The sequence below is a fragment of the Brassica napus genome, chromosome A5 (assembly GCF_020379485.1).
Source record: "Brassica napus cultivar Da-Ae chromosome A5, Da-Ae, whole genome shotgun sequence".
Taxonomy (NCBI): Eukaryota; Viridiplantae; Streptophyta; class Magnoliopsida; order Brassicales; family Brassicaceae; genus Brassica; species Brassica napus.
The window spans coordinates 17,942,869-17,955,488 of NC_063438.1; the positions used below are offsets into that span (position 1 = coordinate 17,942,869).

The 12,620-nt window shown below is 38.9% G+C and overlaps 2 protein-coding genes across 2 annotated transcripts; both read right to left on the reverse strand.

Moving 5' to 3' along the window:
- Positions 1-269: 269 nt before the first annotated feature.
- Positions 270-4,161, reverse strand: LOC111212544 (putative ubiquitin carboxyl-terminal hydrolase 11). The gene is made up of 12 exons (XM_022714098.2): positions 3,922-4,161; positions 3,629-3,805; positions 3,422-3,560; positions 3,288-3,347; positions 3,121-3,219; positions 2,750-3,058; positions 2,532-2,672; positions 2,282-2,452; positions 1,939-2,196; positions 1,709-1,863; positions 938-1,643; positions 270-850 (listed from the first exon to the last, which is right to left on the reverse strand). The coding sequence occupies exons 1-12, from the start codon at positions 4,056-4,058 to the stop codon at positions 704-706; spliced, it is 2,499 nt and encodes an 832-aa protein (XP_022569819.2). The 5' UTR covers positions 4,059-4,161; the 3' UTR covers positions 270-703.
- A 2,504-nt stretch (positions 4,162-6,665) lies between these two features.
- LOC125608635 lies at positions 6,666-7,526 on the reverse strand. The gene has a single exon (XM_048779069.1). The coding sequence runs from the start codon at positions 7,524-7,526 to the stop codon at positions 6,666-6,668; it is 861 nt and encodes a 286-aa protein (XP_048635026.1).
- Positions 7,527-12,620: the final 5,094 nt, after the last annotated feature.

The window sequence follows — 12,620 nt, forward strand, 5'->3', positions numbered from 1 at the left end:
TCCATAACTAGTGTATTACTCATTATCTACACTTTGGTGTCCACTGTCCAAAATTAATTTTGTTTACAAGTTAACATATATATATATATATATGAAAATGGATGTTAAAAGATAGATAATTTTATATATAATTTATTATGACAATTATTTTTATTTAATATATTTCAGATTTTGAGATAAAAAAAAGTAAATAAAACATAAAGTAAAATAAGAAAAATAATAAAAAAGCCAACATTCTCTTTCTTTTTAAGGATATACTTATCCAAAAATTCAGTTGACGCCACAAAAAAATTGTCATATGTGGAAAGTGTCTATGAATGTAAATGTGTGCTAGAGAATAATCAGCTTAGAGTTATTCGATATTGGACCAAAATTTTTGTTTTCAAAATGATTGTCTTCCTTGAAAGGTTTTTCTCCCGTCTCAAATCAGTAAACATGCCGCTAAGACCAAATAATCTGTTGCAGCATTAACTTGTAGTAATTAGTTAACCACCGTCACTTTGCAAATGTAAGAAGAACAACAATATGCCAATTTTTCTCCCTCCCACCTAGATACTCTATAATCTGTTTCCCCCAAAAATTTCCCTCGCTGGGACCAAGGTAAAAGCCCTAATCAAACAATCTTTAGAATCAATGAATGAACCTTGAGCAAATCAGCAAACTTTGTCATGAGTCCTGAAGAACGCAAAGGGTATTTTCCGAACTAATCCTCATCCATACTCGATGCCTCTGACTCACTTCTCACTCTTCGATAGAACAAAACATATGCGGCCGGACTCTTGATCTTAGGCTCATCTATAGGTGAAACACGGCTGTCATCAAACTCGTACCACTTGTTCTCGTCCATCAACTGTAAAAAGAAATAGCCCCACACATTTGTCATTACACTAATTAGGCATGCACAAATAACAAAAGATCAAGTTAGATGGTACAAAACCTTAGCATAAGCAGTGTAGTGACCACCTCCCATACCACCGTAATGATTGCTAATCGCATACAGTTCGTAAAGATACGACTCACCCTCTTTATTCTTCACGTACTTGCTTAAATCTAAGTCATGAATCGGAAAATCCACGAACGTATCAATCTTATTCTTTAATAATCTGGTATAGGCGAACCGTTTTAGGTGGAACACAAGAATCTCTGGCAACTTCCACAAGTTCAGCTTCTTGTTCGCTTGCCTGTTTTCTTTGCAAGCAGGACAACACCACATATCATCTGGTCCGAGAGGCTCTTCTGCTAGAAAGGCTTCCAAGCATGAAAACAAAGAAACCTTTTCCGCCACCGAGGAAGTTGCTTTATAAACCTCAGGTAGATCATTCAAGTAGCTGCTTGAATCATATTTTTCATGCTCTTTCTCGTCCCACTTGACTACGAGCCTTGTAGCACTAAGAGGATTCGGCACAAAATCGGACTCAAGTGGCTTGAGACTGGAAGAATAACGATCTAACCAGAAGACGCTGAAAGAAAACTCTTTTTCACCAACTGTAGTATCCTCTAAGCTTCCAGCTGATGAATGAGTCCGGTGTAGCGGTGAAAGCAATCCAGAAATAATTGCATCAATGTCACTTCCACTATGTCGTTCTGTGTTGACATAAGTAACAAGGGGAATTCCAAATACTTTCCAAGAAATCTCTGCGTCTCTGCCAAAATCAGACCTGTGAGATTTGAAAGATAGACAGAACCTAAAGAATTATCGAATGCTTACTGTTTCTGCTCCGAGTGAAGAATCTCAAGTTTGGCTTTTCCTGGTCCTCTGTGCATCTGGTTGAACCTATATGCCACAATACGGTCGTTGTCTCTTATCTCACTCAGAGACAGCAGTGGAGTCTCAAGATATTTATAGACCTTGTGCGCATACACCTGAAAGGGAAAACCCAACATTTTAGTTGAGTCTTTTTACATGAACAACCAAAAAGACTCAGACAAAATTATTACATCTGCGAGTAAAAGGCTTTCATCGTCTTTCAAGCCGCAAGCGGCGCCTATTGCATTACTTAGATCTCCCAATGAACCATCTTTAGGAACATTTACTGTGTATGGCGTCCGAAAACGGTTACCGTCGCCGTAAAACACTGAAACAGTCATTGACCGAGTGAGACTTGTTGGCAACGGCAAAGTTAAGTACATGAAGGGATCAAAGGTGATTGAGAATTTTCCACAATCTGGGCAGACAAGTGTTGACTTGTATTGTCCCTAAACGTGAAAACACATAAGAAACGGTCAGAACATAGAGAGAAGGGGCAGAAACTTCAAAGCTCATTCAGGAGGAATTGCGTACTTGGCAGACATCAACAATCACGGAATCATTACGAGCCTTGTGATATTTCCACATTTCTTCGGCTACTTCGTCATCTGGACGACCATCTGAATCTTTAGATTCAGTGTAAGATTTTTGTTTAACCTTGTTCAAGTCTTCATGAAGCCCATCCAATAGGAAAGAAAGCATTTCCTGGAAACCAAAGAGTTAACATTATTAGTAAGACAATCTATTTTTCTCTTAGTTATCAACTTGAGAGTACATGACTTACTTGACAATCATGCTGATTATGACCACTAAATTGCGGTGCAAATCTATCAAGTTTTGTCTTAAAAAAGCGGGGCGCAACTGCATTTTTTCCAGAAGACCACAGCTTCCTCAGAAGCTCACCAACCGCAGTCGCAAGCTCACCCTGCATACCGACCGATTCTATAAATAAATTTTCACACGGGGGAAGGAAATATAAACAAACCAATTCAAGTTACTTACTCGCATTCCCAAAGGATTATCTTCATTTATGTCATCGCTGTAGTCTTTCAAGAAATAGTCAACGAAAGGAGGCGTATGAGCTAAACACTGAAGAGTGCTATTCATAAAACACGTGTTTCCCAAATTATGCAATCCTCTTAAGCCTCTCTTTTCTCTTTCCCCAAAACCACTCGAGGAGTGACCATTAGCACCAGGCATAGTATTGGTAGCATCTGATCTCGTAGGCCCTACAGGTACAAGAGCTAACTCATTTCCCGCCGAGCTCATGTCATACTTAGAAGACGCATTCTCATCAACTTCAAGAAGAATCTGCATAGGATACAAATTCTTCAGCGTGGCCTTTTAACCATCAAAAGCTGTCAGACACTTACATCATGGTCTACTTGAAGGCACGATTCCTCCAAGGTTCTTTCAGATGAAGGATCCAAGAGTACGCTTTTCTTCTTCTCGAAGTAATCCCAGATGCGAGCCTAATCAATCAAACATGGAGCAACCATTACAAGGAAGAAAGGAGAGAACAAAGGTTAAGAGCAGACACCTTTTCTTTGGATACACCTCTTGCAGAACAAACCAACTCATATAGTTGACCTACAGAAGCCTGATACATCACCATAATCCATATCAGAAGGGAACAAAGCACAAAGTGTTTCACTTTCCACAAAAACTTCATACCTGTTTGCTCAACCTTATGGTTGCACTGCTCTTGTCTCTACTGTCTGTCAGCTTAAGGCAGAGTGGATAAACCTCCACACTGTAGCTCTGAAACCTTTGACAGATTAACTTTCGCTGTATAGTAGGACCTCCTTTATACCTGAAAGACATAGAAACAGATGAGCCCTTTGGTACAATAAACCCAGTAGTATCAGAGGAAACAATAACCATTCCACGAGTTTTTTCCAAACTTGCTGAGGAACAAGAACGTAGTCGACGCCTTCCTCAAGCCTCCTACAAAGCTGCGGATCACCAGCGTCACTTTGGGTATCGATAATATCATGATTGTCAATCGGACCGGGCCTAGTAGGCTCTCTACTAGATCTCTGCCAGCTTGTATACCACCTGCATTAACATCAAGAATGTAACTTGTACAAGAAGCTTAAGATGTTCAAAATCTTTGAAACAAGAACCCAAGATCATGAGTCCGATGATGTGCACAATTTGCATGGAGGGGAGACCTGTTAGAGATGACGAAATACAAGTTGCCCTCTTTGAGATTATCTCCGGCTTCGCTAATCAGCTCCGTCACAATACGTCTTTCTTCCTCGAGAGTGCACGGAACATGCGTTTCCATCATCGAATCACAGATAGTCATCTTCGTCGATTAAGATGCACGCAAGGTCAACGTACAGTTGTATCTAGAAGAAGACAGACCAGACCCAGACCCCTTTCCTCTTCTCCCCCTTAACAGAAACAACGGCCAATTCCCAAGCGCCAATTTTTCGTTTCTTTTTCTATTCTTTATATTAATACATATATATATATATATATATATATATATATATATATATATATATATATCTGTTTATTTTTTTCTCTTCACAATTCTAATTGTTAAGACTTTTTCATTTTTGGACCAAAATATTTAAACATAAGTAGAAGAGAAATTCCCTTAGTAGTTATTTTTAGTTTATTTTCATAAAATAACTTCTAATGAGGAAAATGACCAAAAACTATTTTATTAAATGACTTATAGTTAAGGGGTAGAGTTTTGGAGATAGGGTTTCAAATTTTAAAAAATTAAAATTAAAATTTTCAAAATAAAAAGGCTATTTTGGTCATTCTATTTTTTGAAGACTATTTTTGTGACAAAAACTTAAAAATGACTATTTGAGAGAATTGTCCATAAATATATCGTACAAAGTCAAAATGATCAAAGCATTTAATTAAAGAGGCAAAAAGATACTTATTATTTAAAATTAATTAATTTATATTTAGAGTTTAGATTTGAAGGATGGAGTTTCGCAAGAGATTACGGTTTAGGATTTAAAAAAAAATTAAAATAGTTTCAAAATGAATTTTCAGATTTAAACAATAAAAAGTAGAAATAAAAAAATAGTTGGAATTAAAAAAAGGTATTTTTAAAAATAAAGAAAATAGTTTATTCAAATATTTATTTATATTTATAAAGCAAGGTTAAAAATATCTTTTGCCTCTTTAATGAAATCTATTTTTGTTATTTTTGTGTGATATTTTGGTCAAAATACCTATTTAAGGTCTTTTAGATTTTATATGTTAGTTTAAAAACTATTTTATGTAATTTGAATTCTAGATTTAATTATTAGTTAAGGAATTTATAAAATACATATTTTAGTTCATTTAAAAACTCTTATAGTCTTTCCACATCATTAAAATGCGTCATGATGGGTCAAAACCTGGATCAGAAACTAGAATAATTCTAAAATAGAGATGTGTTTCTCTCCAATGTATTCTTCTATTCTTACCTCTAAAAATGAATATTTTCAAAAAATTATTTTTATTTTACAACAAGTACGTTTTATTTATGAAATGTAGCAATCTTGCTCCTTAAGTGTTCAGCACGCGCCTCATCAAAGAAATTGCGTAAGAATGCATTCTTGATGTCGCTCCAAGATTTAATAGATCCTGGTTGTAACTACTTGAGCCAATGCAGAGCTTCTCCAGCAAGTGAATATCTGAAAAGCTTGCATATTAGGTAGTCTTCAGAGACTCCCTCGACTCTAAAAGCAAAAATCAGATCCTCGAACCTCTCTAGATGGTCCATAGGATGCTCGTGGGATAGTCCATGGTACGGTAGCTGTCCCACAAGTGTGTAGTACTGCGCTTTCAACTCAAAATCCCTTTCAATGGTGGGAGAAAGGATGGCTGATCTGTTGGTGTAGTAGCGATCTGGACGGTTATAGTCAGCCAACATCCTGGGTTGCGCAGCCTCATCTACAGGTAAGGTAGTACCTGTAGTAGTAGCATCAGGCTCAGGGATTGCAGCCCCCTGAGCATCTATTCTCTGACCTGCTGCATTATGCAGATGACTCTCCTGGTCATGCAGGTCTCCATTGTTGTCCCGAACAAGTATCAAAGTCGCAACCATGTCTCGTGGTTCAGTATCGATCGATGTTTGAGATGGAATGTCGATCGATGTCGGGTAAAGGGTATCGGTCGACAGAAGGTTTGTGTTATGGATCGACCGGGGTGAGCGAGAATTGGTCGACGGGACTGGTGTCTGGGTCAACGGTGGTTGAGTAGAATCGAGCGACACGGAAGTGTTGTTGTCGGTCGATAGGGAGCGCGGTTTCTTACGGATCGTGCGTTCCAAACTTGCAGGATCTGGTGAGAATAGCAGTTGGTATTCCTTGTTGCTTCTGGTACTGCTGGACACGTACATGAAAATCCAAGAAATTTTTTTTTTTCTGTCAGAATACTTAACAAAAATTAGAAAATAGGCGATCAAAGCTCCCCGGCAACGACGCCAAATTTGATATCACTCAAATTACCCTAAGGAGTAATTTATACTATCTCAAATAAAAAGTCGAATTGTAGTCCTTATAGATCGAATTCACAGGGAGCTAGGAAATCTAGGGATTCTAATATGATTTGTTAAGCAAAGATGTTTTAAGAGTTTTTAAAAGTAAATTACAGTTTTATATTGAACAAGTGTTTGTTCACTAGCAGGTTTTTTTGGGTTTTTCGTGCTTAAAAAGGAAATAGCTAGACTTAGGGTTTTTATTTAGGAAAGTTGGAATTATAATCCTATAGATGCCTAATGAGTTGCATGCATGATAATGTAAAGCTCAACTATTTGTTCTGTATCAGCCGTTGTTTATACACTCCTTCTTTGGCCGGTTATCTTCCCATTTTTTGCAGATTCATATTTATCCTCCTTCCGAATTTTTTCTAAGATTCGAGCCTATCTTGTTCAGAAGTTTTCTCTCTTCCCTTTTCTTCGTTATTCTTCAAAGCCAATATATAAGACTTTGGTCTTTTCCTTCAGAGTAGTATGGTAGCATGAGCGGGAGTTCTCTTGGTCTCCTCTGATTGCTCTTATGCCCCAGGGTGTTGGGAATTTAACCATCTGATGAAGAGTCGAAGGGACGACTCCCATGTCATGAATCCAAGATTGTCCCAGGGTAATGTTGTAAGATAATTGGCACTCAACAACGAGGAACTTGGTTGACATGTTAATCTCTTCAACGTATACTGGGAGGATGACTTCTCCATCGGTTTGTTTGACTTTTCCGCTGAATCTTATGAGTGGAGTTATTCTCCGTGTCAGAGCGCTTTCTTCTAGACCCAGGTCCTGATATGCGGCTTGGAAGATGATATTGCTGGAGCTCCCATTGTCTACAAATATCCTCTTTACTAGGCAGTTTGCTACAGTGAGCGATATGACCAGGACCTCATGATGTGGGGCAAGAACCTTCTCTTGTTCCTTGGCTGTGAAGCTTATTTTGTCTGTACCCAGAAGCAAGTGTTTTGGCTTGGCTGCCTCTAGGCCACGCTTGGCGTTCCAAGTAAATTTCTTCGCGGCCGCATGGCATATGCCGTTGATTTTCGAGCCTCCTGATATGATGTGGATTACTTGGTCCTGTCGAGGTGGCGAAGCGGGAACAACATCAGTGGGCTTCCCAGACGTCTTTTTGCTTAGATGGCTCTTGGCCTTCTCGGAAAGGAACTCCCGGAGGTGTCCTTTCTTGAGTAGCTCGTTGACCTCGATCCTTATTGCGACACAGTCCTCCGTTTTATGACTGTGATCGCGGTTGAAGTCGCACCAAAGACTAGGGCTCCGAAAAGAATTGGGTGCTTTCATCTTCTGAGGTCACTTGACCTATTGGCCCATCTTCCTCAGAGCATTGACCAGTTCCAGCTTTGAGATAGAAAGGTGAGATATGTCCAACCACGTGGAAACTGCCATCCCTTCTGCCTTCTCGATCGGCTGGTTTTGGTATCTGCCCCGGTTTCTGTTCCTGGATTCTTTTATTGGTCTTGGAGATGGTCTCACGTCTCGCTCATTTCGGTCTGGAATGACCACCTTGGGATCTTGCTTTTGCTGCACCTTATCACGACTTGCAACATCTTCTTTCCATTTTACTTATGCCCAGGCTCGGGATAGCATATCGTCCATGGTCTTGCACTGGTATTTGGTTAGCTCCTTATGGAGATCCCCGTCGGTGAGCAAGCCTCTCTTAAAGGCAGATATTGCAGTAGGGATGTTACATTCGGGAATGGCCACCTTTCCTTGATTGAAGCGGGCTATGAAGTCTCGCTAGGGTTCCGCCCGATGCTGGAGGATCTCGTACATGCCATCCAAAATTTTCTCCAGGTTTCTACTTCTAGCGAACTGCTCCACAAACTTGTCGCTAATGGTAGGAAAGGAAGATATGGACCTGGAAGGTAGGTTGATGTACCATTTCAAAGCGGGTTCAATCAAGGTTGAGCTGAATCCCTTGCACATAGTAGCTTACCTCGCCGACTCCCTCGAGAGTGCTACAGCGAGCATCTTCTATCTGTACTAGGCGATATGGTCATCTGGATCGCTGGTACCATCATACACCTTTATGCTGGAAAATAGAATTTCCTCAGCATCTCGATCAGGGTGATCTCCTCCGTGAAAGGAGTATCGGCGTATGAGTCGGGATTGCCTTTCCACCAGGGATTGCATGTCGTCGAGCCTCTTTGATAGACCATGGATTTGACCCACTTTTACCCATGGTTTATAAGTGTTTTAATTACTAATTATTATATTATAGAGTCTATTTAGAGTATTTATAGGATCAGGAGTGATTTGGAGGAAAATGATGATTTTGGAGTTTTGGAGATATTTGGAGTAAGCATTCGAGATGACCATCGAGCTCGACCATCGGTCGATATTAAAGAGGAATAATCGATCAATGTTGACATCTTTACATCGATCGACAGCAAAGCGCACAGAAAGCCCGTTTGGTCACAGCCGAATTTGTGCCCAAGTCTTCACAAATTTACAAGATTACCCCTAACGAGTTTTAACCTAATTATATAAGCTTTTCCAATATGTTAGAGGCAAAGTGTACTTTCTTATTTTACTAATTTCACCGCAAAGGTTTTCTAGGATTCTTAGTAGATTGGAGAGAAGATCCAAGTTATTTTTGATTGGAACTCTATTAATATCTATCTATTATTCTAATGTAGTTTTCATACATATTTGCTGTTATGAATTGCTTGACCATGTCTGAGTAGTTCTCTTGTTAGATTTTAGGGTTTACATAAGTTATGAGGGAATAACCCCAACTATAGATTACTAAGTTGTGATATTAATCATTAGGATGTCATTAATGCCTGATTCTAAATTAGATACCTAGAACTTGCCATAGGATTGTTAGATATAAGCGATAGCTTTCATCTCATCCTAAAACCATTATAATTGAGCTAAGATCTTGCTAAGAGTAAGGCGAGAGCTGATCTAGTGAGCTTACTGAGCACATTCAACCCGCACATTAACGCTTGACCAACAGCATCGATTGATTTTCAAATAGAATTATCGGTCGACGTTTCGAATAGTGAATCGATCGATATTCATATAGGATCATTGATCGACACTGGTCAATAGACGAACCTAGAAAGTGAGAGCCTAGCGGTTCTTTTATAAGTGTTGATCTCTACAATATCATTCATGAAACTTGTTATGCATCTATAGGATTGTAATTCCTTTTAAGCACCAAAACCTCAACCAATCAATCGAGCAATTACTTGCTCAACAGCTGTAAGTTTACATTTAAACAATTAAACCATCTAGCTCAACAAGTCTGATTAGGTTTATTAGGTTCCCTACCTCCTTGTGGATTCGATCCCTAAGTTTTACAAGTGAACCCTACCTTCTTGTGGATTCGATCCCTAAATTTTACATTTAGTGATTAGAATTTCTTAGATGTGGATTGCTATATTGTAGATGTGATGATTCTAAGTTATAAATCTTGTGAGTCCCTGCTGTTTTCAAACCTTTTTCAGAGAGACTACATGTTTGTTTTGCTTGAGGACAAGTAAAAAGGTAAATCTGGGAGAGTTGATAGACCATGGATTTGACCCACTTTTACCCATGGTTTATAAGTGTTTTAATTACTAATTATTATATATAAATTTTATTTAGAGTATTTATAGGATCAGAAGTGATTTGGAGGAAAGTGATGACTTTGGAGCATTTTGGAGATATTTGGATTAAGCACCCGAGATGACCATCGAGCTCAACCATCGGTCGATATTAAAGAGGAATAATTGATCGATGTTCACATCTTGACATCGATTGACAGCAAAGTATTCACCAATTTACAAGATTACCCCTGATGAGTTTTAACCTAATTATATAAGCTTTGCCAACATGTTAGAGGCAAAGTGTGCTTTCTTGTTTTACTATTTTCACGACAAAAGTTTTCTAGGATTTTTAGTAGATTGGAGAGAATATCCAAAGTTATTTGTGATTGGAACTGCATTAATATCTATATATTATTCTAATGTAGTTTTCATACCTATTTGCTGTTATGAATTGCTTGACCATGTCTGAGTAGTTCTCTTGTTATATTTTAGGGTTTAAATAGATTATGAAGGATTCGTCCCAACTATATATTGCTAAGTTGTGATATTAATCATTAGGATTGTCATTAATGTCTGATTCTAGATTAGCTACCTAAAAATTGCCCTAGGATTGTTAGATATAAGCGATAGCTTTCATCTCATCCTGAAACCATTCTAATTGAGCTAAGATCTTGCTAAAAGTAAGGCAAGAGCTGATCTAGTGAGCTTAGTGAGCACATTCAACTCGTTCATTAATGCTTGACCAACAGCATCGATCGATATTCAAATAGAATAATCGGTCGACGTTTCGTATAGTGAATCGATCGATATTCATATAGGATCATCGATCGACACTGGTCAATAGACGAACCTAGAAAGCGAGAGCCTAGTGGTTCTTTTTAAGTGTTGAGCTCTACAATATCATGCATGCGACTTGTAGGCATCTACAGGATTATAATTCCAAATTTCATGAATAAAAAACCTAAGTCTAGCTATTTCCTTTTAAGCACCAAAACCTCAATCAATCAATTGAGCAATTACTTGCTCAACAACTGCAATTTTACATTTAAACAATAACCATCTAGCTTAACAAGTCTGATTAGATTTATTAGTTCCCTGCTCTTTGTGATTCGATCCAAGTACTACAATTGAACCTCTTATTTGTGAGAGTAAAATCACTCCTTAGGGTAATTTGAGTGTTATCACTCTTGGAGAACATCTGCTACAGGTAGGCGGTCATAGGAGATTTCGTCTTCGTTCCTCCCTCGGATACTTCCTTATCGGGTTCTGGCTCGGATTCGCTGTCTTCTACGCCGTAGATCTGAGTAACTTTAGGCTTCTCGTGCGTAACTCTGTTTCCGTTCGATGTCGTAGGTGAGCGAGTTATGTCTCCTCCGGAGTTAGGTGTCTCCAGTGTTGGCATGGGTCGGATCTAAGCCCGAAAGCGACGCTTCATGTTACTAGCCGTGTTGAGGGCTTGGTTTTCATCTTGGAGGGTAAGGTTTTCCGATTCAAGCTGGTTGAGCTTCTCGGCGCTCTGCTCCAGTTGCTTGGAATGTTCGTCTAACTTCTCTTTCAAGCTTTTCTCCATAACCTCTTCTCGAGCCCTATGCAGCACGGTTGCTTGACTTTGTAGACCATCGAGTTTCCTTTGGAGTTTGGCTTCTCTTTGGGTAGCTTCGGGTAGCTCATTCTGCTCATCCACCGCCATTGTTACGTAGTTTAGATTACTCCCCTCCTTCAAGCTCCAAACTATTAGGAGATTTTTGTGTAATATCTTTGTGAGTAGTACGGAACGATGGACAAGCCTGGTATTTTATAAGAATTATAGAGATCTAGATTTGAAGAGACGTTTTATTAGATCAATGAGTAGGGACTACAATAAAATGGTGTATAAACCCTAATTCTAGCCGCCGAGTTCTAGTCTCTAAGTCTTGAAGTGTCGATCCCTTGTTCTAGGTCGGTCTCAGTCGGCCAATAGGGTTGAACTCTTCCATATTCGGAAATATGGAAGGATCCCCTTATCGGAAGATTTCCATTTCTCCCAGAGGAGGGAATGGTCGCGAGGGTCAGACCCGGAGTGCTTCCTAGCGGGCACCCGGGGCGTCTCCTTGCGGGGACCCGGAGTCCGGTGTCCTGCCTGGGGTCTGGAGAAATTCAACACCTGAGTATTTTCCCCCAACACTGGTAGTATTCATCGATGTTGTTATCATCAACAGGTTCGATGCAAGCTGCTTGTTCGTCTTCCGCGTTTCCAGACATCATCTTTGATCAAGAGTATAGTGTCTTTGAGTAAGAAAAATATGTGATCTCCATAGAAGGCACCAATTTGTGGGAGCCCAAACTAGAATAATTAAAATTTATAATGCAAAATCTAATTTATATGGAGTACCATAATTTTTGTGATAGCCAATGTAGTAGAAATGTTTATGTTCCCTTTCTTCTGAGTTGGCCTTTGTTTATATACTCCTCCGTAGGTTGGTGATCCTTCTATTTTTCCGTAGAGTCATGTTTAGTATCTTTCTTTCCATTTTTCTCTGATATTTTCTGATCGACAATATTCGATCCTATCTTTTTTGGACGCTTTTTCTTTTCTTGTTGTTTTCCTTATTCTTCTTCAATTAAATAAGCCTTCATTGTTTTTGGATTTCTTATGTTTTAAATCGTTGCGGGTTGTTTTGTACTTTAGGGTATTTCAGACTATTTTCTCGAAATTCTTGTCTTTATATTTTGACTGACAGTTTTTGTGTTGTCAGTTTATGAAATGAAGGCTCAAGATTTGGATATTTTACGAAAACGAAAGATTTCCTTGTAAAATCTCTCAGCGATAACTTGGTTTCGACGAAATGAAGATATATTG